This window comes from Sesamum indicum, linkage group LG10 (genome assembly GCF_026168435.1).
Source record: "Sesamum indicum cultivar Baizhima isolate 11 linkage group LG10, ASM2616843v1, whole genome shotgun sequence".
NCBI classification, from domain to species: domain Eukaryota; kingdom Viridiplantae; phylum Streptophyta; class Magnoliopsida; order Lamiales; family Pedaliaceae; genus Sesamum; species Sesamum indicum.
In genome coordinates this window covers 3,391,549-3,414,502 of record NC_142666.1, presented here as the reverse complement: position 1 = coordinate 3,414,502, position 22,954 = coordinate 3,391,549, and the positions used below count along the sequence as shown (strand labels likewise).

General features: G+C 29.7%; 1 protein-coding gene across 1 annotated transcript; it reads left to right on the top strand.

The window, feature by feature from the left end:
• The first annotated feature begins 19,519 nt into the window (after positions 1–19,519).
• On the top strand, positions 19,520–22,706 carry LOC105172462 (uncharacterized). The gene is made up of 4 exons (XM_011093899.3): positions 19,520–19,764; positions 21,189–21,848; positions 22,044–22,170; positions 22,262–22,706. Exons 1-4 carry the CDS (start codon positions 19,662–19,664, stop codon positions 22,452–22,454), a joined length of 1,083 nt encoding a protein of 360 aa, XP_011092201.1. The 5' UTR covers positions 19,520–19,661; the 3' UTR covers positions 22,455–22,706.
• The last annotated feature ends 248 nt before the right edge of the window (positions 22,707–22,954 follow it).

Genomic DNA, 22,954 nt, shown 5'->3' with positions numbered 1-22,954 from the left:
AACTCCGTGAAGGAGCATGTTAGAAAAATTACATATTAAATACTTAACAATTTAAATTTTTAAATATACTGGTCGTTAGAACACAAAAATAGAGATATTTTCATGGTTTTCTATTAAATATATATCTATTATACTAATATAAGAAAGAAGACTCTTTTAACTCACAAACGGCAGTTAGTAACACTACTGCACTAATTTTTAAGTATGTCACTACCCCTAATCATATAATTTTAAAAATTAATTCTAACTACTGATTTTTACAAAAGCGATTCCACATCATTTTAATACTATAGCGTCAATTCTTTTGTTGTGTCGATAATACCTCAAGTTGAATTTTTTTATAAAATGTGCTCTATTGGTTCATATATTCTATTTTTTATTTATAATATATTTTAAAATATAAAAAATATTTATTATATACACATAAAGATAACATGTCACGCTGACTAATACTTAAAAAAAAAAAAAAAAGGACCCAGAGTGTAAATGGGATGAGGCCCTCAAATAGCCAACTCAACCACGACTTAATGAGCTCATCATTTCTGGTTTTATGATAGTCCTTTCATTTCCAACAGTTACTATTCATACGTACATATGTACGGTAAATTACATTTTTTGTCCTTATATATACTCATTTATTCGTTTTTGCCCAAAACATTCATGTGCCATAGTTTTGGATCCTATTGTTTATAATTTTTTATAAATTTGGTCCAAAATTTGATAGCAGAACCAAATCTATAAGAATTTGTAAATATTAGGGATTAAAATTGTGGCGCGTAAACATTAAGGACCTAAAATGAATAAGTGGCTATATAGGGATCAAATAGCCTACGTATGTACAAATCAAGTAGTTTTTAAGGGTAATTGTGTAAACACCTCACGAGATTAGAACTAATTATATAAATACTTCGTATTCTTTAAAAAATTACGTGTACACCCTTTTAAAATCGTAATGTAATATACATTGATGCATTCTTAAAGGCAAAAGTTACACAATGAAAATTATATCAAACAATGTGCCCTCAAGAGACGTACTTGTAATTTTACGAAGGACAACTAATATTTTTGTGATTAAAATTGATAAAATAAATTACCTTTAGATATATAGGCATAAATAGAAAAACATCAAATTAATCAAAATGGTTGTTATTTAAAAATGAAATAAGTACAAGTAAGGGCATTTTAGTAAACTCATATTTCGTGTGCCAAGAGTATTATTTTAATGGCTTGAGTCGAAATAAATAGTATAAAAGATACAAATAATCACTGGTTAACAGCCTAACAGTGACTGACTTATAATATTCAAACAAATTAGGCTTAAGTTTTATCTTGATGGTTTATAATAATCAAATTAAGTAAAATCTCAAACTGTTGGATATTAGGTCAGGTTAGTGGACTCGTGACCCAATATGCATTCATATTTGAGATAGAGTTTGAGTCTCTCAAATACATGTTGGGATAAGGACTCATTTGGGATAAACCCTATCTAGGATAGAGTTTGTAGTCTTCCAATTATGTATTGGGATATGGGCTCCTCTTAGGAATAGGTTTATGTACATTTATAAATAGGGTACATGGTTGTGATCAAATTACAATACAGAAACACTAATGTGATACAAAATGAGTTGATCACAATACTCTTTTCAATTATCTCTCTCCCTTTTTCTCTCTACGTTCTTCTTTGGAGCATCACCATAGGCTCCTTGAATTTGAGGTGTGTAAATGAGTGGATTACTCTAGTAGTGATTCAAAGCGAGTAAGGTATTTTCGAGGTGTGCACTAGATTTGGACAAGATCCGACATGGGGTAGATCTTGAAAATGTTCGTGGGGTGACCTCGAATCAACGAGAAAGACGATGTATTCGTGATTCATAAAAGGCATAGGCTTATAGACGGGGCTAATCCGTATGTGTGGATCGACATGCTTCCACTACTTAAAATTATTTTGATCCATAATTATGTGCCTATATGATTAACATATGTGTACACATAATCATTTAATTATATGCGAGACTTATTAATGATTATTTTCCAACACGAACAAATTTTAACAAATTGAATATTTCATGGCAGTTAAATTTCGTTCAAAGTTCCCAAATAAAAAGGTTTGAGTACATGAACTTTCTAGATCTAATATATAATTATACTCCAAAAGTATTAAAATCTCAAAAATTAAAAAGACATCGAACTAAAATACTAATCTATAAAATTGAAAGATAAAATTGATAAATGATTTAAGTCACGGGATTGAAAATGCATTTAAGCCTTCATATTAATGGTGAGTAATTCTATTTAATTCTATTTTTAATAATAATGCCCATACAGTGTGTTTATTTTACAGTTTTTCAGGAATACCAGCAAAAGAGTGAGAAAATAAAAATTGCTCTGAAAATGATAGCACATATTATGAGTGAATTGCATATTTGGCACTATAGTTTAGGGACCTTTGCAGCCGTCATACCAACGTTTCCCACTTGACTAATTTTGATACTGTATTAACGGGACGTATAGCATAGTACATACCACCGTTAATTTTTCGACGGAATTATCACGTGAGTGGCACATGAACGTTAGCTCAGCCTGATTTCGCCCAAAAGTGCACGTGCACACGGGGTATGTTGGATGTAATTTTTTAAATTATAAGTGATTTATGTATAATTACATCAAATTTCAGGGGAGAAGAGTATAATTGTCCCTTAATAATTTATCATTTTCAATTAAATAAATAAAAAAAGAACTACCCTGTGACCCATATTATGCACTGATTGATTTAATTAAGACTAAAAATTATATTATACACATTGTTTAAATTATGTGAGAGTCAATTGAAAGAAAATAAATTAGATCAACAGTATAAACCTTTTTTTCTTAAAAAAAAAACTATAATGTGTCAATATCAATAAAATTTACAAAATCTTTTACTTTTCGAACAATTTAAATAAACCAGAGAAATAAAGAACAAAAAAATCAAGAAACGTCAAGAAACGTAAAGAACAATTTTAAGAATTGTATTTATAATTTTACAAAATGCATGAGGTGTTTCTGTATTTGAAAATAATATCAAGAAACGTCAATAAATTTACCTTATAGATTGGGATACTTGTATTTACACCCCTGATCTATGATCTATTTACATAAACTATTGAGACCACTTCTGGCGACCAAAAAACAATGATAATGTATGTAATACAATTGACGTTTTGGGGGACAGATATGTAATTTTTTGAAAGTATAGGTAAATTTATATATATAATATTGATATTTCTAATGGTTGTATGTTAATATTTAAAAAATATGAATATGAATAAACTATTATAAAGAGCATAAATGTAATTATTACTAATATATATAAGCAAAACCCTTTGAGTCCTTTTCTGGTAGACATGTGTCCCCATCCCTATTTGAATTGAAAATTTGGGGGGCCCTTTTCTGACCTAATTAAATTAAATTCTATAAGGGCCAGCAAAAAATAATTAAAATCCACCGACCATATTAATATTTTATGCTAAATGAATTATTTATATATATAAATTAATTAATTAATTAGTTAAGGATATAATAAAGAAAAATACTTGAACGCTTGTGAACAATTAAGACCAGCAGAGAAAAATTAAACGTAAAGAATTGGAAATATATATTAAAAAAATGGTCAAACACTTGTAAAACAATGGAAATAAAAATATAGAGTTTTAAGGTGAAAATTATTTATCCCCCCTCAATTATGTGTATATATCTCTTTGACCCCTGGAATTATGAAAATTTACACTTTACCCCCTAAAGCTAAGAAAATATATTTGTATATTTTCCAAGTTTGGAGATATTGAAGTTTTATTTTTTTTTCTTTAAACTTAATTATATAGAGAAATAATAATTTAAAATAAATCATTTGTGAATTGATCGGACAATTAATAAGTTTATACTTAGGTTGTTGTTTAGAAAATATTTTTGTTTTGTTTTAGTTTTCATTCTTAATTATCTCTTTTAAGTAATTAATAATAATATGATTAGTCTCATTGAAACTATCATTTGAAATTATAAAATAAAAAATGCACACACAGACATTGTGGAAATAAGAGTACTTTTTTTTTTTTAAAGTAAGAGCGATGAGTTATTATTAATTGAAAATAAATTAATTATAATTATTTTTATCGAATATTAATATCTAACAAAACTATTAAAACAATCATATACTAATCAATAATATCAAATAAATTAAATCTAACCAACACCTACTATTACAATAAAAACAATACTTACTATGCAATAGAAATAACATCACATGCATATAACGGGGGTTTGAACCCATAACCTTTAAGATCATGGTGCCTCAACTTGGTCAATTGAACTAGATCTCATTCACGAAAATAACATTACTAGTCACTAACTTCTTACTGTATACTAGTTACATGGCAAGTATATTATATTTATCGTATAATTGGTTTAGGTTAGATCCAATTTGAACTAACATTTCCCCATGATTTCTTTGCACCTGACAAATTATATTAAAGTTAAATATAATTTCAGGTAAAGTACATTGACATCCACTCAAATTAACACAAAGTACACAAACACCCCCGCATTTTGCAGAATTGTAACTACACCTCTGAGGGGTATCAGTGTTATACTTTCCAGAGTATGTTTGTGTAAACTATATCTTTGAAGAGATGGCGTAATTATGATTACAACTATAACCTCAAAGGATACATTTATAATTTTGAAAAAATATGAGGTATTTGTGTATCTTGTAACCTCAGGGGACGTTAATGTAATTCACCCTATAATTTATTCTTAGGATAGAAAATGGACCAAAAAATTCGGATCATACTAATATTGTAACTGATGTTCTAATTTTTTGTGAGTACTAGCTATTGCGTTCCTACGTGCATATAATAAATCTTTCACGCTTTAAAATATATTACAAGTAAGAGTAAAATATATAAATCAATATATTATATTAATAAAAAAATAAAAAATAAAAAAATTATTAATTAATATAAATTTTAAAAAATTGAATAAGTTAATTGTTTTATCATAAGGGCATTTTTATTTTACCAAAAATTGGTACGGCAGTTTTAATTAACCATCGTTTGTGAGTGTGGAGGATTTTTTTTTTTTTAATATTAATATAAATTAATGATGTAAAGATAAGACAAATAGAAATCTTAGAATAAGCTTAAATTATGTGAGATCGTCAATTGAAAGAAAATCATTTTCTAGTTAACCATTTTGAATCAATTGATAGATAAATTGTGTGAGAGTCAATTTAAATAAATTAATTTTTTTTATATTTCTATGTGGAAGAAGTCAACCATTTTTTAACATATAAATTATTATTTTTTACGTAAACATAAAATATAAATATTAAGATTGTTTATGCAATAATATGTTTTCTAGTTAGGGTTGTTAATTAATAATTTTGTCGTGATGATTGTTTTATCCAAAGAAAAAAAGTATAATATCTTGATTTTATAAATTATAACTATATTCTCTGATATTTAACATAATTACAATACTCTTATTATTTAAAAAATCATAAATATCCTCCTCAAATACAAAATATTTATATAGCTTATAGACGGTCAAGTGAATGCATACTTAATGAAAAAATGTCTGCAAATGTAAAACGAAAATTGAGCATAAATAATATAAATAATTCATTGGGCATAATCCATAAAAATATTTAAAAAAAATTGTAAAAATATATAAAAATTATAATTTTAAATTTAAAAAAGACATTTTGATCAGTTCGTTAGAAAAAATAAATGCATATTTCATAAAAATTAATAGAATGAGCTCATTATCATATGTCTATTAAAATTAAAAACAAAAATTCAAATAACTATTAACATTCATCTAAACTTTTGTCATTCAAATTTGATATTCAATTGTTTTATAATATTACAACAACCGAAAACACAAAAAATAATTACAATCATTCATCTTATGTAGAGCCATCATTAGCGGCGAGATCGTAGTAATTAGCTTTATGAAATCTGACACTCATTATATTATAATCATTGATTTACTAAATGGTAAATAAAGCACCAATAATATATCTTAGCCTATTAATTAAGGTTGAGGTTACATAAATAAATTTGAAGTCATGAGTTCAAGTCTTATCGGACGTGTGTGTATGTTTGTCTTACTTAATGCAATTATTCTTTCACTTTAATTGAGTTCATTGTAATTTATTTTGTTTTAGTCATATTGATGTATCGACTGAAGTAATGTATTGTTCAATTACTCAATTTATTGAAACATTAATGTAATTATTGCTTTTATTAAAAAAATAAGGATATATTAGGATTAATGCATTTCTTGATCCCGTAATTTAGGTTATTTGATATTTTTATCTTTTAACTTTTTAGGGTGGCATTTTAGTCATTCATCTTTTTAATTTTTGTGGTTTCAGTCCTTTTGTTCGCCAGAGTTCACTTCCACCTACCGAAAGGGTGAATTCCAATAAAAAATGACTGAAATCACAAAAAATTTAAAAAAAAAAAGTAGGACCAAAATACTACTTTAGAACGTTAAAAAACAAAATTCTGGCAGAAATAATCAATAGAAGCAAAAGCCCACATGCATTTTCTCGGCAAAAATGGTGAATTCCGGCGAAAAAATGACTAAAATTATAAATATGCTACTATAGAAAATTAAAAGACGAAAATGCAAAATAACCCAAATTACCGTATCAAAAATGCATTTAAAAGGGTAAATTACAATGGGTTTGGCATAATTATAAATATCTTTTAAAATTAACAGTCGTCTAACAAATGCCCCACAAGAAGCTATTATAAGAGGATATTTGTTAGACAATTATTGACTTTACAAAAATATTTATAAATTTTAAATAATAAAAAATATTTATGATTATAATAAATATAAAAAGAGCACGTTGTGATTAATAAATAAATAAAACACATAGGGAAAACCTGTTCGGCGATGAGACCCTCACCTTTGATAAAAATTGCCTTTCTGTCGAGCCCATCCATATAAGACATGTCTTTCTTTTATCCATCCTAGTTGTAGTTTAAAACGTAATTAGGCTGATGCTCATAGCTGTAACTCATGACATACTTTATAGTCAAGGCATAATTACACTCTTCCTTTTTTGTTAGGTGTAAATTATGTGATTTAAAAATATATTTAGTATTTTCGAGGATTGTTTTTGTCTAATAAATAGGTCCCTTCATTAATGAAAATCTACTGAATTTGTTGATATTAACAAAAAATTAAATATAATTTTTCAAATTATAATGGGTCTATGTGTAATTACATTAAATTTCAGGAAAGAAAAGTATAATTATCCCTATAATCAAATTAAGGACGAGAATTTTGTGTTGTTTGATTGTGATATGTCTCGTACGTATTACTAACGGATCTGATATTTCAGGTGCAACGTTGTTTTGTCCTTCAAAAGAAAGCAATTAGTGTCTTTTCGACGTCCATATTCTACATATGTCTCTAGAATTCTTTGGTGGTATCCTTTGAGGGACAGCCCAACGGTTTGAGTTCAAAATTTTTTACCGAAACTTTTATTTTTTTGAAAGAATGTATCAATTAGTATATTTATCAAATCTCTAAGTTACATATTTATATTGGGAGTCATAGAAACTTGTAATTTGCTTCAAACTCTATGTTATGACAACTTCCATCTTACAATTGATAATAAGAAAACACAGTCACTATTTATCTTACTTTATGTGGATTAATGTAATTCATGTATCGTTGTATGTCATATTAATTTATTGATTGAATTAAGATAATTGCTCAATATATTGAAATGAGTTACTGTTATTTTTTTACCGTTATTAATAAAAAGAAAATCATAGAGACATGGCTTTATGTTGTGTTTGGTTATATTTTATTTGCCAATTTTCAATTTTTATGTAAAATAAAGGGTTAATTGCACTTAAATTCCTTTTGAAAATCCACAACTTATACTTTTTTCCAAAAAAAAAAATTAAAATTACACTATCACTCCCTCCTGTTAGGGTTTGAGCGAAAAGTGTTATGTAGCACAAAAATTAAATAAATTTTTAAAATTTTTGCCCCTCATTTAACATTTTTATGTATATTTTGTACTTATAAAGGGATAAACATAATATATATATAAATACAATTTTTCAAACTATAGGGGTCTACGTGTATTAAATCAAACCTCAGAGGAGGGTCGTGTAATTATCCCAAAATAAAGCAAGGGTAAATTACAATGAGCTCAAGGTTAGGCATAATCACAAGTACCCCCTTATTGTTTGAAAAACTACTTATACCTCATTAATTTTAACGACCGACCAATAATTAAGTAGATCAATTTGTTAGTTTTCGTCAGGTTCCTTCCATTTTTTCTGGTGAACCGAACAAAATGCTTTTATGGATTATAAATTATAATTTTATTTATTTTTTGAAATTTTGTATGGATTAAGTGAACAATTTCTTAGCAACTTTTTTTTAATATTTTCCATATACCTTGTTCGATTTTTTTATAAATTTTTAATTTTTTTTAAAAAAATACGACAAGAGCAAAATTTACAATATCAAATTTCTATTAAAAAATTATATAATTTCATCAAAATATCAATAATTTTTTAAACAATAAAAATATATTTATAATTAATTTCCCTTAGAAACAAACAAGACCTAGGATCTAGCATGTTAAAGTCATACTCATGAGATTTGATAGGACATATGTGCATGTGGGTGCTGTGCTTTGTTTAAGTGTCACGCAACGCACCATCTCTACGTTCTTGTTTTCTTGCTCAATATTTTATTTTATTTAAAATATTTTATAAGATATTAAAAATTATTCTACAAAAAAAAATAAAAATAAAAATTATAAGATCACAAACTAAAATATTAGCAACTTATAAATTATTTAACAAAAAAAAAAAAGAGCTTCTAACTCATTTCTAAAATTTTGACAAACTCTTTTAATTATGATCATATTGATTATAAAATTTTGATATTGAATAACAAAATCATTCGATATTCAAATTTACGATTAAGGGTATGTTTGCTACGCTTAAAAAAGTAAGTATTTATCAAAAAAAAAAAATTGCTAAAAATAAGCTGAAATTGATATTTTAAATTTAAAACTTTCACTACCGTTAAATTTATATTTTTCTTTCTATCATTTATTTCACATCGCAAATATAGAAATTATTACAAATACTCCTGAAAATCGCGGACAACTAATGTGTGTAAACATTACAACCATAAACAACGACTAATGTTGCTGAAAAATTTGATTCAAGCAAATGAAGAAGTTGCTTAGTCTATTTTATAGATCAGTGAATTAAAACTTGTAAATCAAAAGGGATTTAAAAAAATAAAAGGGACAAGATTTAAGCACGGAAAATGAAACACTACCATTTATGATTGGAAAGATCATTCTCTTAATTAATCATAAATCTTTTTTGGGGGAAGTTTGAAAAAATCGAATGATGTGAACGATGATATTGTTAATGTTATATGATTACATCATTTAATACTCTTTTATACGTAATTTATGTATAGAGAGAGACGTGGAAAAGACATTTAATAGAGTATTTTTTATTGTGCATGCGTTGAAATCGATAAATTTGAATTAGTCATAAACGGTTATAAAACAAGCTATAATTACTTTATAGGACAACGTCCATGTACTCTACACGTGCGTTGAATAGAGTAATTCGAAAGCAGGGTCGTGGATTGAATGACACGTGGCATATCCGGTTGTTGACTATATTACTGGCTAAAAACTATTAGGTATGCCACCCTATTCCACTTCTGCACTTATTTATCGATGACTTATAGATTTATTGACTGACTTGAGTATCAGAGTGTCACTCCAATGACTTTGATTTTCTATGATGTTAGGTTGTATTTAATGGGGGGGGGGGTGTAGGATTGAGGGCGGGGAACGACTAATAGCCCCGATGAGTCTTGATCATATAAGCTTTTGGATGCTGTGCAAGCTACGAAATATTCGATTTCAGGCACTACCACTAGCTAATGAATGAACTAACAACTACATCTCGTCGAAATGGAAAATGAATCAAAAATACTTCTCGTAATTAAATTATAAATCTATTATTACTAATGATACGTATTTAAATAGATTCGACTGCATAATCGATCTTCTAAGAAGGAAAGAAAAAGACATTCAGTTTGACTCGGATCGAGGTCCACAATGACCTGGTGATGACTAGGCGATATCTTGAAGTGTGAGTTTAAATAGTTATCTCAATCTGGATGAATAAGCCACGTGTGGTTCAAATAACAATTGAATGAGTTGGAGATTGTGATTGATAATTTAGATCATCGATCAGACGGGCAGAATCCCTAATAAAACACAAAACAATAAAAGAAATGCTTTGTATTGAATTTGGTAGTTGCATGAATGTCAATCCATTCATGTCACTTCATTATAAAACAAAATAGAAATGCATAATTGTCGGAAGTCACCAATAATATTATTTAGCATAATTGCCAGACACTAATAATATAACCATATAAATCAACAATCAACGTCTCTCTAATCAAGTTTATATGTCTTTTTGTAATCATGTTATTCGTGATTTCGAGCAAATTTAAACGGGCTCTCCTGATTTTTGATATAATTATAATTTAAAATATTTTTTTATTATTTGATAAATTATCGATATTTTTAATATAAGTGGTCGTCTAACAATTAGCTTTCCTTTAGACTCAGTAAGATGTTATCCATTTTTTATGGTAAACTAATCAAAATACACTCGTGAACTATAAAATAATTTTATTTATTTTTTAAAAAAAATTCTAAATTTTTTTTATGGACTAGAAGAGTAAGATGGAAATTTCATCTCGTCAACTTTTCTTCACAAATTATTTATTTATTTATTTTTTTGAAAAGTAGTAAAGACAAAGTTGATATCTTCATGTCCCCATAAAAAAATTACATAATTTCATAAATATTAAGAGAATATTAATAATTTTTTATAAGAGCTTAGCCGACAATTCTTAATTACTTTTACTTTCACCACAAAAGTTGTGGCTTTTGACTTGAAAGTGGAGAGGTAATGAGGTCCCATTACAGTATATAAATTTTCCAATTAGATTACTAATTAGTAGTAATTAATTATTAGCTATCAAAGAGAGATTGATGTGCAATTATAAAATCTGTAGTATGGTGTGATTAGACTAATTGAAATTAATTAACGAGGCCCAATTTAATCGGTGAAACTGACGCCGATGACTTTAAGTTCATGGGTCCGAAATCGTCAACACACGATAATGTTATTCTACTTTAATAGTAATTATTGATTAAATATTATTATATGATGTCGATAATCAGTATTTGATGGGTGTAGTTGTCGGTTGTTGTTAGATATAAATATTCTATATTGATGGTTGTAATTAATTTATTCAATAAATAATAATTAATTACTTTCACTTTAAAAAAAACTGAATGAAATTAATTGGAAGTAGGATTATTATTTAGATATGCAATCACTAGAAAAAATATTACTTTCGATAATAGCATATGGCTAATTACTATGGGTCAAACTGAAAAAAAGTACGGTAAATACTAATTAACTACGACTACACAAAAGTTACTAGGCGTTGTTTTTGTGAATGAGGCCGAAATATTAATCACAACTAAAAACTATAGCAAATGTTCTGACTAAAATCGTGGTCAAAAGTTAACTTGTTATGTCAATTTTATTTAAATATGATTGATTGATTTATCGTAATTTTTTAACAGTGTTGGTTACAATATTCACAGAATTTAAATTCATTATTTTACAGTCATCATATTTCAATTTCTGGACATAAACTTTACTTAATTTCTGGAATGACTATTTATATTGGCTAAGTTGGACCCAATTGAGTTGGGCTTTGGCAAAGTCAGCCCAGACTAATCAAAGTACTTTTGCTTTATTTCCTAAATTATAATGAGTTACTTTAAAGTTTGACATAATTAAAAATATTATTTTATTGTTCGAAAAATTATTAATATTATTTTAATTTTAATGGTCATCCAACAATTAGTACAATCTGTAGTCTTCGTTAGATTTTTATTAATTTTTTATTTTTATTTTTATTTTTTTTTAAAATAATATAATGAGAACAAAATTGATAATTTCAAACCTCCATCCAAGAATTATATAATTTCATCAAATATCAAATGATATTAATAATTTTACAAACAACAAGGGGTATTCGTAATTATGTCAAATTTTAAAGAAGCTCGTTGTAATTTATCTCATTTTTTCTGCAGAAAAAAGAAAAAAAAACTTGAAATAGCTTTTCCATTTAGGAAAATAAAATATTTAAAAGCTTCAATAAATAAATTACAACAATGCAACAGTCGAATTCGGCTGAGATTAATCCAATTTGTTCAAAAATGGGCAGAAAAATATAAAATATAAGACTGAAAAGACATTTAAAAAAAATCAGTTGTTTCTTTATTTTTAATGTTATCAGATGTAATTCTAACACATTAAACTTTTAAATCAGTTCTTAAATATTGGCATCTCCATCACATTTTATTTTTAATTTTTCCTTCATGATAGAATTAGTTCTAAACAAGTCTTTTACGCATTAATTATTAGTAAATAAATCATTTTAATTTGCTAATTTAATCATTAGCTAGCAGAAAAAGGGAAAAAAAAAAGAGATTAATTAGTTAAAAGAATAATATATATTTTTTCTATAAAGAAAAGTATTTAAAAATTACTTTCGATCGAATCATAACAAATATATAGCTTAAAGAAAAAAAAATAGTATATTCGTGTATATATGTAAAATAACTTTTATTTCCCTTTTACTTTACTTAGCCCCCACTCAACCAAACAATTTGAAGAAATCCAATCTTGAAAAATAAGTTAAAAGTGAGAATATGATGCAAAGTAAACAACAAAATATCTATTTAAGAGGGTATGTTGTTTATAAAATGTGGAAAAGCTTTTTAAAAAATGAGCATATAAGATCTAAAAATAAAATATTTGGGGTTTAATTTATAAAAAAAAATATAAGAATTTTCCAATTTATGTGTAAGATTTTCAACCAAGTTTTTCGATTATGATCATATGAATTACAAAATTGTCTTACTAACATTTTATAAGTTATAAGAACTTATACGTTTTAAAATATTTGCAGGAGGTATAAGTTTATAAAATGTTTTAAATAAGTTTAGCGGAAGACTCTCAAAGGAAAAGATTTGAAACATGTGGATGGTAATCAAAATTAGATCATATTGATAATTTACATAGCAACAGCCCAGATGTTACAACGTTCCCATCCCACATCGGTAGGGAGAGGGGTTCTGTAGGTACTTAAAGTAGGGTATTCATTCCCTTTAATAATCTATTTTTTAGCGATAGATGTAGGTCCATAACAAGTGGTATCAGAGCAAGGACCCTATTGATACACAAAGGTGGGATCTGTTTGTGATGGTTTAAATGTAGGGCCAGCCAGGAGGAAGCCCACACCAGATGATGGCATGCATTCCGATGCACCATATGAGGTCGTGCGTTAATTGAGTGGGAAAGAATATCACAAATTTCTATCCCGTTTTGATCGGGAGAGGGGTCCTAAAAATGTTTATATAGTGGGGTATATCCCTCCTCTTTAATAACAAACTTTTTAGGAATGAATGTGGATTGTAATACCAATTCATAAAGCAAAATTGCCTATATATATATATATATGTAGATTTATCTACTTTCCCTTTCCTTCTTTTTCCATGAAATCTGCAAAAGAGTTTTACATTGTTATTTGAATATGATCTGATGAGATGATGTCTATCTTAATGTGGTTGAGGGTGATGTAGGACTTAGTCAGATAAGATACTTTTTGATTCATTTGAAAGAGGGGGCTGAGGTTGATAGATCAGACCACATGCACATCCCTTTATCTTTTCATACTATATATATTACAATTGGATGTAAGTAGGCCCATATTCCATGCATATATATATATATATATATATATATATATATCAAGAAAAAAAAGGTAAAATTAAAAGCTATTGATTCTTCAATATTAAAGGACAAAACCTCTTTTCAAATGCTTTATAGTGCATGAAATTTCAAAGAAATTAAAGGGTTTCATATATAGTTCCACAAATCCACATAATATATAGTGTCCATATCAAAATAATGTCTAATTTTTTTCTTTTTTTTTTTGTAGAAAATGGAAAAGTAGGTGCAGCACGTCACAAATCCATCAAGGAGAATTGCGGCTACTCCATATGTGTCGGTCAGAATTTTTATAACTGACTCACTGTCGCCAAGAATCAAGATTACTGTTACTGTGTCTTATATTTTTATTTTTCTTCTCAATTGAAGCCGGAAACGACATTGAACACAGGAAGAATTGCATTTACATTGTATGTAATTAATTTACTTTCATTGACTTATTATTCTTTCACATCAAATAAATTAAATTTGTTCGTATAAACCCCTTATCTTATTAGAATTTTTACTTTTTTTTCCGTCGAATTATTGTAACATATATTTGGTAAAATGTTCGTAATTTATAAATTATTGTTCAGTGTAATTAAAATTCTTAGACATGAGATTAATCGGAGTTTTAAACATATAAAATAGATTATAGAGCTTAAAACATGTAAATAATTAAGTTGTCATTATTTGTCTTTGTCATCATTAATTCCCACGAAGATTGGAATACTTATCAGCTCCTTTTCTTTATCTATATTCAATACTTTCTAAATCAAAGTTTGAAGAACTTATAATATGACTTGAGCAATGAGATAGCTTATTTCATCCCTTATCTTGCAATAATTGATATTCTTATTAAATTCTCCTACTTATCATACATGTTGATCATATACAATAAAAAAAAAACTATTACTCAATCAGGTTAATTAAATTTAAACTTTTTTGGAAATAAAAAATTATATTTTTTTTAAATTTTTTTTGAAATTATACTTGAACCCCCTTCAAGAACTTCCATTTACAACTCAAGAAAATGTTAGATTTTAGGGGGTTGGGGGGGGGGGGGCAGGCTGCATAGAATTTTAGTTTTATGCCTCATTCAGCATTTCGTATAAATTAGTGACAATATGACTAATTTTTCTCCATTCATCCACGATTTTTTTTATCCAATGACAATAATTTAGAAATAATATTTTATTACATTTACATCCGTTTAACTTATATATATATTAGGTTTACCTACTAGAAGTATAAAAATATTATTAATCAATAAATTATAGAGAATTGAAGGTTAAAATTGAAATTAAGTTTATGTAATGTTTTTGCATTATCAGATACATTTTTTGTCCAAATTCTAACAAAATGGGTATATTTATAAATAGTAAATTATTGAAGGGACTGGAAGTACAATTTCAAAAGTTCTTTTGAGGATTAATACAATACATAATTTTACATTTTGAGAGGTGTTTAAATATAATTAATCTTAACTAATTAATATTTTAAATTTACGTTAAAGAGTGTGGAGTTGTTGCATCCACCCTATAATTAACAATATTGTATTGAGCACGTTGATTCTTTTTCTGCTTTTTCGTACTCTTTTATTAGATTCTGCACCAAAAAGTTGCTAATATTCCTGCTGCATGCATGCATCTGTGGTTTCTTCCTGGTTGGAGATCGATGAAGATCCCTCCAGAGGTGTCCCAAATGAAATATGAAAGTTGAGAAAAGAAAATATCGAGAGGTCCTCAATTAAAATCCTTCGATACTTAAATCAGTTCGAGATATGGTATTTAAAATTTGAAAAAATTCAGTATTGACTCTTGGACCAGTAACAGCAGCAGCAATGGAGATGGTCGGAATAATGGTGTTGAAACAGGGGAACCTTTGTAATAAATATCCCAGCATAACAAGGAAAGGGAAAGACGAGGAAAAAATTTCCTAATTGTAATAAAATGTGTTTTGTTTAGCATAATGAAGCGGAATGAATGGGACAAAATGCTTTTTTTAGTCTAATAAGATAAGAGCAAAATTTATTTTGGTACCACAATTACGGCAGGTGTTGCTTTTAATCCCATCAAACTAATAATCACATATTTTTAGTCCCAAAAAGTCACATGCGTTGTGGTTTTTGGACTAAAAAGGCGTTTGGTACTAAAAATGTGTTGTAATACTGGAACTAAAAAGGTCTAAAATCACATTTTTTGGGACTAAAGACACGTGATTTTGAGTTTTATGGGATTAAAAGCGTCACCTTACATAGTTCTGGTGCCAAAATAAATTCTGCCCTTATTTTATAGGACTAAAAAAATACTTTACCTGCAATGAATATATTATAGAGCCAAATTCATCCACTTGTCTCGTTCACATGGCACAATCTCCAAATAGATATTACTGTCAGGCGATCTACGGCCCAGATTGCAGGCTATTGGTGTGGGTCATAATAAGTCATTAGAGCGGGTCGGGTCGGTGATGCAATGTCGCATAAGGACATGAATATGGGATATTTTATCCTTAGAAAAGGGGTATTTAGGTCCTTTTGTAAATGGTCAATAATATAGTCATGTAATGACAACTATTATAAGAATTTGCAAATTAATGTATTCAAGGGGTTGTCTAAAAATAGGATTAAATGCATTTTTGGTCTTTTAATTTAAACTATTTAGCATTTTCGTCTTTTAAATTTTTCGGGTAGTATTTTAGTCCTACATTTTAACTTTCGTGATTTCAATTATTATCTTTCGTTGGAGTTCACCTCTATTGGGGAGAACGATGAACTTCTAGAAAAATGGACTGAGATCACAAAAATTAAAAAAATGTAAGATCAAAATGTTATTCTAAATAGTTAAGGACAAAAATACAGGGAAAAAAAATGAGCAAATAGGAACAATAGCTTCAATTTTAAAAGGTCACGTGAGATGCACATGCATTCTTTCGGTTTGAAAGGTAAGCTCTATAAAAAAGACTAAAATTTCAAAAATTAAGAGGGTGTAGGATTAAAATGCTATCCTAAAACGTTAACCAATAAAAACGCAAATAACACTTAATTAAGGGATAAAAAAAATGCAGTTAAGCCTCTAAAACATGATTATAGAAAATTTCATTTTTGAGGGAGTATTGCAGGATTGGTACCATGGTTTTCCAAAATAGCAAAATTGGCACCATATAAAACATTGAATTTTGGACTGTTGTTAATTAGCCTGAGTTTTTGGCTCCCAAATGACCCATTAAAGGCACATGGCCTGGTGAAGTTAGGGTTAAGTGAAACAACGGAAAAAATTAACTGTGTTCCACCGAAAATCAGAATTTCCCTCTTTTAACCCTAACCCTAAGTAAGATTGCTCTAAAATCAGTCTACATTTTGACATAATTCTTACTTAAAAATGTCCCCTGACAGCTATTTGACCAAGAAGAGGTATGGAGGCTAGAAACGGAAGAAAATTTTAACTCGGATCGGATTTGATCGAATTTAAATTAATTATATGGCAAATGGTTGCGGTGTGATTGGTGTATAATTTTGATAAAGTGACTAATCACATGAAAAGTGTACCACACTTGTTCTGTAATTGATTTAGTTCGACTAAACTTGATGTGTAAGAATTTTCCTTAAACAGAACAAAAAAATGGTACACCCACAGTGCAAGTGAGTCCGAAGTCTATTGATGAAGACATGAATTCCGTATTCATTCAAATCTGAGAAAATGAAGATGGAAACGTCTTTAAATACACAAATTCCCAACTAACCTGCTACGTCATACGCCAACTAATCTATCTACTAACAAGAAGAAAATAGTTGAAATTATACTTTTAGTCCCATATAATAGGAGGTTCAACTCATTTTAACTTTCTGTTTTATGAAATTTTCAAAAATGATCCCAAAATTGAGAAAATTCGACACATTTAATCCCCAATAGGTCCAAGCTTGAGAAAGCTTGACACCTTTAGTCATCTGTTTTACTGAATTTATGATTCTTTCAATTTTCGAATCATTTTAAAAGTCTCGTAAAGCATTGAACTAAAAGTATTGATTCCGCTATCCTATGAGACTAAAAGTGTACCGCCCAAAACATCAGTATTAATAGTCATGCTCTGCACCTGGTCTTTTCTTCCCAAACTTTACAAACGAGGGCTTTTATACACAACATATCAATGTTGCTAGCTACTTTGTGAAAGCATCGTACCGACCTTGCAATACATTCGAAACATTTTTCTTTTCTAAAAAAAAATCATTATAATTTCAGAATTGACAGGAAAAAATATGTCAAATTCTATTGAGAAAATCGCAATAATGTCGCAATATAAAGTCTATATTACAAAGATTCATGAGACCAAGCCCGTATTAATTTTTCAATTTTTTTGTCAGAAGATTCAAACAAATTTACAAGTACCTAGTTTCAAGGGCAACTTTTCATATAGAAAACACTTGAGGACACAAGTTTTAGCAGAAACTGATGATTCCAGGACAGGCCAGCAAGAAAATATTTGATTCAGGGTAGGATATTTAATTAAGTCTGGCATGCATGATGGTAATTAAGAAATCCAGATCACAGTATGTGGGTCTGGTGACATATATAGTGTTGCTTGCTTTAGCTTTCTGTCTTAAAAGAATGTCTCCTCCAATCACTTGCCAAACTCCCTATTGAATCCACATGGTGTGGAGATAAGCTTTATCCTCTTTCACTCTTAAGGTGGTAACCTAGTTGGTCTTGAAACAACCCTTTACACAAAAAGGACCACCTAGTTGGTCCGGATCAATACTTTTTATGAAAACGGGTACATGCTCAGATCCACATGCAGTAGTAATCCTAAGCGACTGAATGGGATTGTGATGACAGACACGCAACTTGAACAATAGTTACGACTCAATTTCCATACTTTCCTACAGTAGGACATCCTCGCTATATACTCGTATATATCGTGCATGATCAGAAATATGATTGTTATGCTCGTCATTTCTCCCCTGTCTTCTGCGTATAAAATAAAGAATAAATAAATAAGCTCCTCCATGCACCTTCTCTTTTTTGTTAGTGCATGCATATATATATATATATATATATATATATATAATGTTGATCAACTTTATAATTTTCCATGCCAGTTGATCAACTTTATGAAAGAGAGTGTTTGTTATTAAAATGGGAGGTATGATCTTTTTGTTTCTGTCAAAATTATATTTTTTAGGTTGTTAGTATTTTTGTTTTTGTAATTATAGGTCGTTAGTACTTTTGATCCTATAATTATAAGTCGTTAGTATTTTTGATCCTGTAACTAATTACTTCATATCACATTTAGTCATCTTTTGAAAAATTTAGTCTTGTATTGATAATTTTGGTCCCCTTCATACTGGAGTAGATATCATTTTTTAGCCCGTAAGTATATATAGGTCTTTATAGCACCATAATTGTCTTAACAAATGACTAAATTTGTCAAAAAAAAATATAATGTTACCTGTTTTTTCTTGATTCTTTCCACTATTTGAGAGGCAAAATATATTCAAATTTCATTCTTCATGACAAAGTAAGCACTTTCCTCTTTATCATTGTCATGACATATTCCTTCTTCCTTTTACTTTTATATATATTTCATCCTCCCCATAATCCTTAACCTTTATCTTCCCTCCCTTTTCTGCCCTCTCTCTCTCTCTCTCTTTAAATTCCCAACTTTTTCCATTCTGTCTCTCATATATCTTTTCAAATCTGCAGTTGTTTTCCCATATAATTCACATTAAAAATCCATTTGGACATGTCGATCTATCCCTTCGGACAGTTCTCAATTAAAATGGATACATCAGTTTCCAAGTTCCTCTCCATATTCCTCCTGTCTCTTCTCATTGTCTGCTCATCAGGTATGTTTTTCTGCTTGTCTGTGCTCAATTATGGCCCTGAGGAGAGTTCGACAAGTCATTTATAACTGCTGAACTGAAATTATCTGCAAGTAAAATTGTTAAGGTTTTCAAGAACTGTCTGTAAAGTTGCATAATGGTTCTATTTTTAACATGTTGTAAACATAGTACGCTTGTCCATGAGTATGTGGAGAGATTAGTTTTAGCTGTCTTGAGAATACTAGCCTTCGAAAATAAAAGGGTTTCACCTACGTTGCACGGCTACGGACACGGTATGATATGTGATTTGAGTCGTGGTCGTTGCATAGTGCATTGCTATAAGATAGAAACACGATACCTCGATTTCGTTAGACTTGCTGGATAATTCTAAACTAAAATCTTTCAATATTTAAATCAGTTTGCAGCAACAGGTTGAAAACTTATTAATATGCAAGGAGTCAAAAGTTTAGATATCTATAACAATGAAAAGACTTATGTTCCGCCTAAGATTCAACTTTTCTCCTGGGGATGCAGATGGGTTGTAGTCCCGACCGACCATAGTGTTGATCAAGTCGCAAGCAACATCTATAACCACAATATTTATTAGGGGTCTTATGTGACATAGCGTCGTGTTCTATTTACTATTTTTTGCATCTACCTACTTCTAAAATTTTGTTACAGACTCTAGAATATAGTACAATGTTATGAATTGATATTCACAGATAACAATGATATTGCATATATAAGTAAAAATAAAAAAATCAAATATTAATTAACATGATTATTATAGTAGGAATATAGTATAAATTATGTATTTTTTTTCTAATACCATAAACTTTTTATAAATTTTATTATATTTTAACTATAATGAAAAAATAAAATTATTGTGGAAGATGAAAACTAAAAAGATTACACACAAAGCTTCATAATAAAATTCATTTTAGTATTTTATTCCAAATCTTACCCAATTTTATTTTATTTTACTATTGTTATTTTTATTTTTTGGTTAAAAACTCGAAGTATTTGATCGTCTCCAAAACATGGTAGACGCTCCTCCAATCATGTTCGATACCTTATTCAATTGTTTTCTTTTGTTTTTTTCTTTTTTTTTGCAATTCCCATATACTATTCTTGGAGGGAGTTATTGTTCTTATCAGAGTTACTCAAAGTGGAGTTCTGAATCAATTACCCAGTAAATGTAATACATTTGTTTCATTAATTGATGCATAGTACAAAAAGAGCAATCAATCACATGATACGTGTATCAGACTTGAGATATAATTTGTTAGATTTAACCAAATTTAATTTGAATAAAAAAAATTTGAACTATTAATTACCTATACATGATAGAATTTCGTTTTTACTACAATAATGCTTAAATATTTCCCACACACACATAATCTCATACTAAGATTTGTAGACTAGTACTGATAAAATTTGCTGTCCAGGCTCAGACAAGAATTTTGTTCAAAAAGAACGTAAAGGAGCTGATGAACAGACCTCCCATTCATCCAGCAGAAAACTAGTCACAACAACTCAACATGACTTCATGAATCCCCCCATCACAACATTCCCCAACACTCCAGTAACCAATCCAGTGACAACCCCAGCAACCGGCGCCGGGCCACCGTACACTCCCTCATCGGGAATAGTCACCATCCCATCCGCAAATACAGGCACCGGAGTGCCAACTCCAATCACAAATCCAGATAATTCTCCAATGCCGGTAACCAATCCTGTCACCACTCCCAGCACCACGATTCCAGGGGGCCAACCGGCAACCACTTATCCGGCTCCAACAGACAGTGTTCCTGCCACAATTCCAGTGGTGCCGCCTCCCATGACGGGCAATGCACCGGCTGTGCCAGGGCAGAGCTGGTGCGTGGCGAGGAGTGGAGTGCCGGAGACGACTCTTCAGGCTGCACTTGATTATGCTTGTGGATTTGGAGGTGCAGATTGTTCAGCAATCCAGGAGGGTGCTAGCTGCTACAATCCCAACAGCCTGCAGTATCATGCTTCATATGCCTTTAATAGCTATTACCAGAGGAATCCAGTGCAGACTAGCTGTGACTTTGGTGGCTCTGCTGCGATAACCAATGCCAATCCAAGTAAGAACAAAAGCCTTATCCATACATTAGTTAGACGAAAACAAATGTCAGGGATACTAGTAACTGTAAAACAGATTGTGAAACGTGTGCAAATATAAAACGGACAACCAAAGTACAGTAGATGGTCAGACATCAACTATTCTTAAAAGCATTGCAGAGTTACAAATTTATCCCTTCGGTTCTCATGGCATACAGGCACCGGTTCTTGCATTTTCACGACATGGTCGTCCTCATCATTGTCACCAACAACAACGTCCCCAGCCACGACCACTCCAATGCCCACTCCAACTACAGAGTCTTCATCTGGAGCAACACCAGCAGTGTAAAGACCAATTCCCATTAGCTTCTGCATTATCACTGCTCAACGAAGTCAATGGAATCGAATTTTATGATCATTTGGCTTACTTTTGCAGTTCAGGAACTCCTCCAGCCTTCATGAACACGAACAATCCAGCCCTTGGAGGCGGCATCACAGGATACGGTGATAGCCCGCCTATTGCCAACATGTCTTCAGTTTCCACGTCGAGCAGTTTGCAGGCGCCCTTCATCGGCTGCATTGTTGTGGTGACATCAATCATCACAGGGACGATTGTTTTGGACATGTAGAGGCAATCAGTTGATCATCACAAGTTAAATTACTCGAGACGTACATAAAGTTTTGGACTGTACAGTTGTTTGCAGGATACGTTAGTAACAAGAATTTCCAGTTCAGTTCTCACAGTATGATCAAATAAAATTATCAATCTGATTAAATGCAGCTACTTACATGTATTACCACTAGTTATATGTATACTCGTTAGGAGATCATGTACACGCACGTAAGAGATGTAGATCGTTATATTTCCGGGCTCCCTCTCATTGATTCGTGTTTTACAGGTAGTTTCTCCAGGTCAATTACATTTTACCCTGTAAAATCACCATCACTAATAGCCAAATAATCCCTTCGGACAGAAAGAAAAAACGCTACGCGACCCCCTTAACTTTTAAAAAAGAAACTCTAACGCCTTTCCAGTTCGTGCTCATGTTGACCAGAGAAGCTAAAAATAAAAAGTAGCATGGTAACCTAATCAATTATACGACAAGTGCAATACACTTATCATGTGATT

Bases quoted from the DNA above. Each gene is read 5' to 3' on its own strand.
- LOC105172462 (XM_011093899.3), top strand. From the start codon at position 19,662: ATGTCGATCTATCCCTTCGGACAGTTCTCAATTAAAATGGATACATCA. The intron at 19,765-21,188 runs GTATGTTTTTCT...TTTGCTGTCCAG, and splicing joins TCTCATTGTCTGCTCATCAG to GCTCAGACAAGAATTTTGTT. The intron at 21,849-22,043 runs GTAAGAACAAAA...CATGGCATACAG, and splicing joins GATAACCAATGCCAATCCAA to GCACCGGTTCTTGCATTTTC.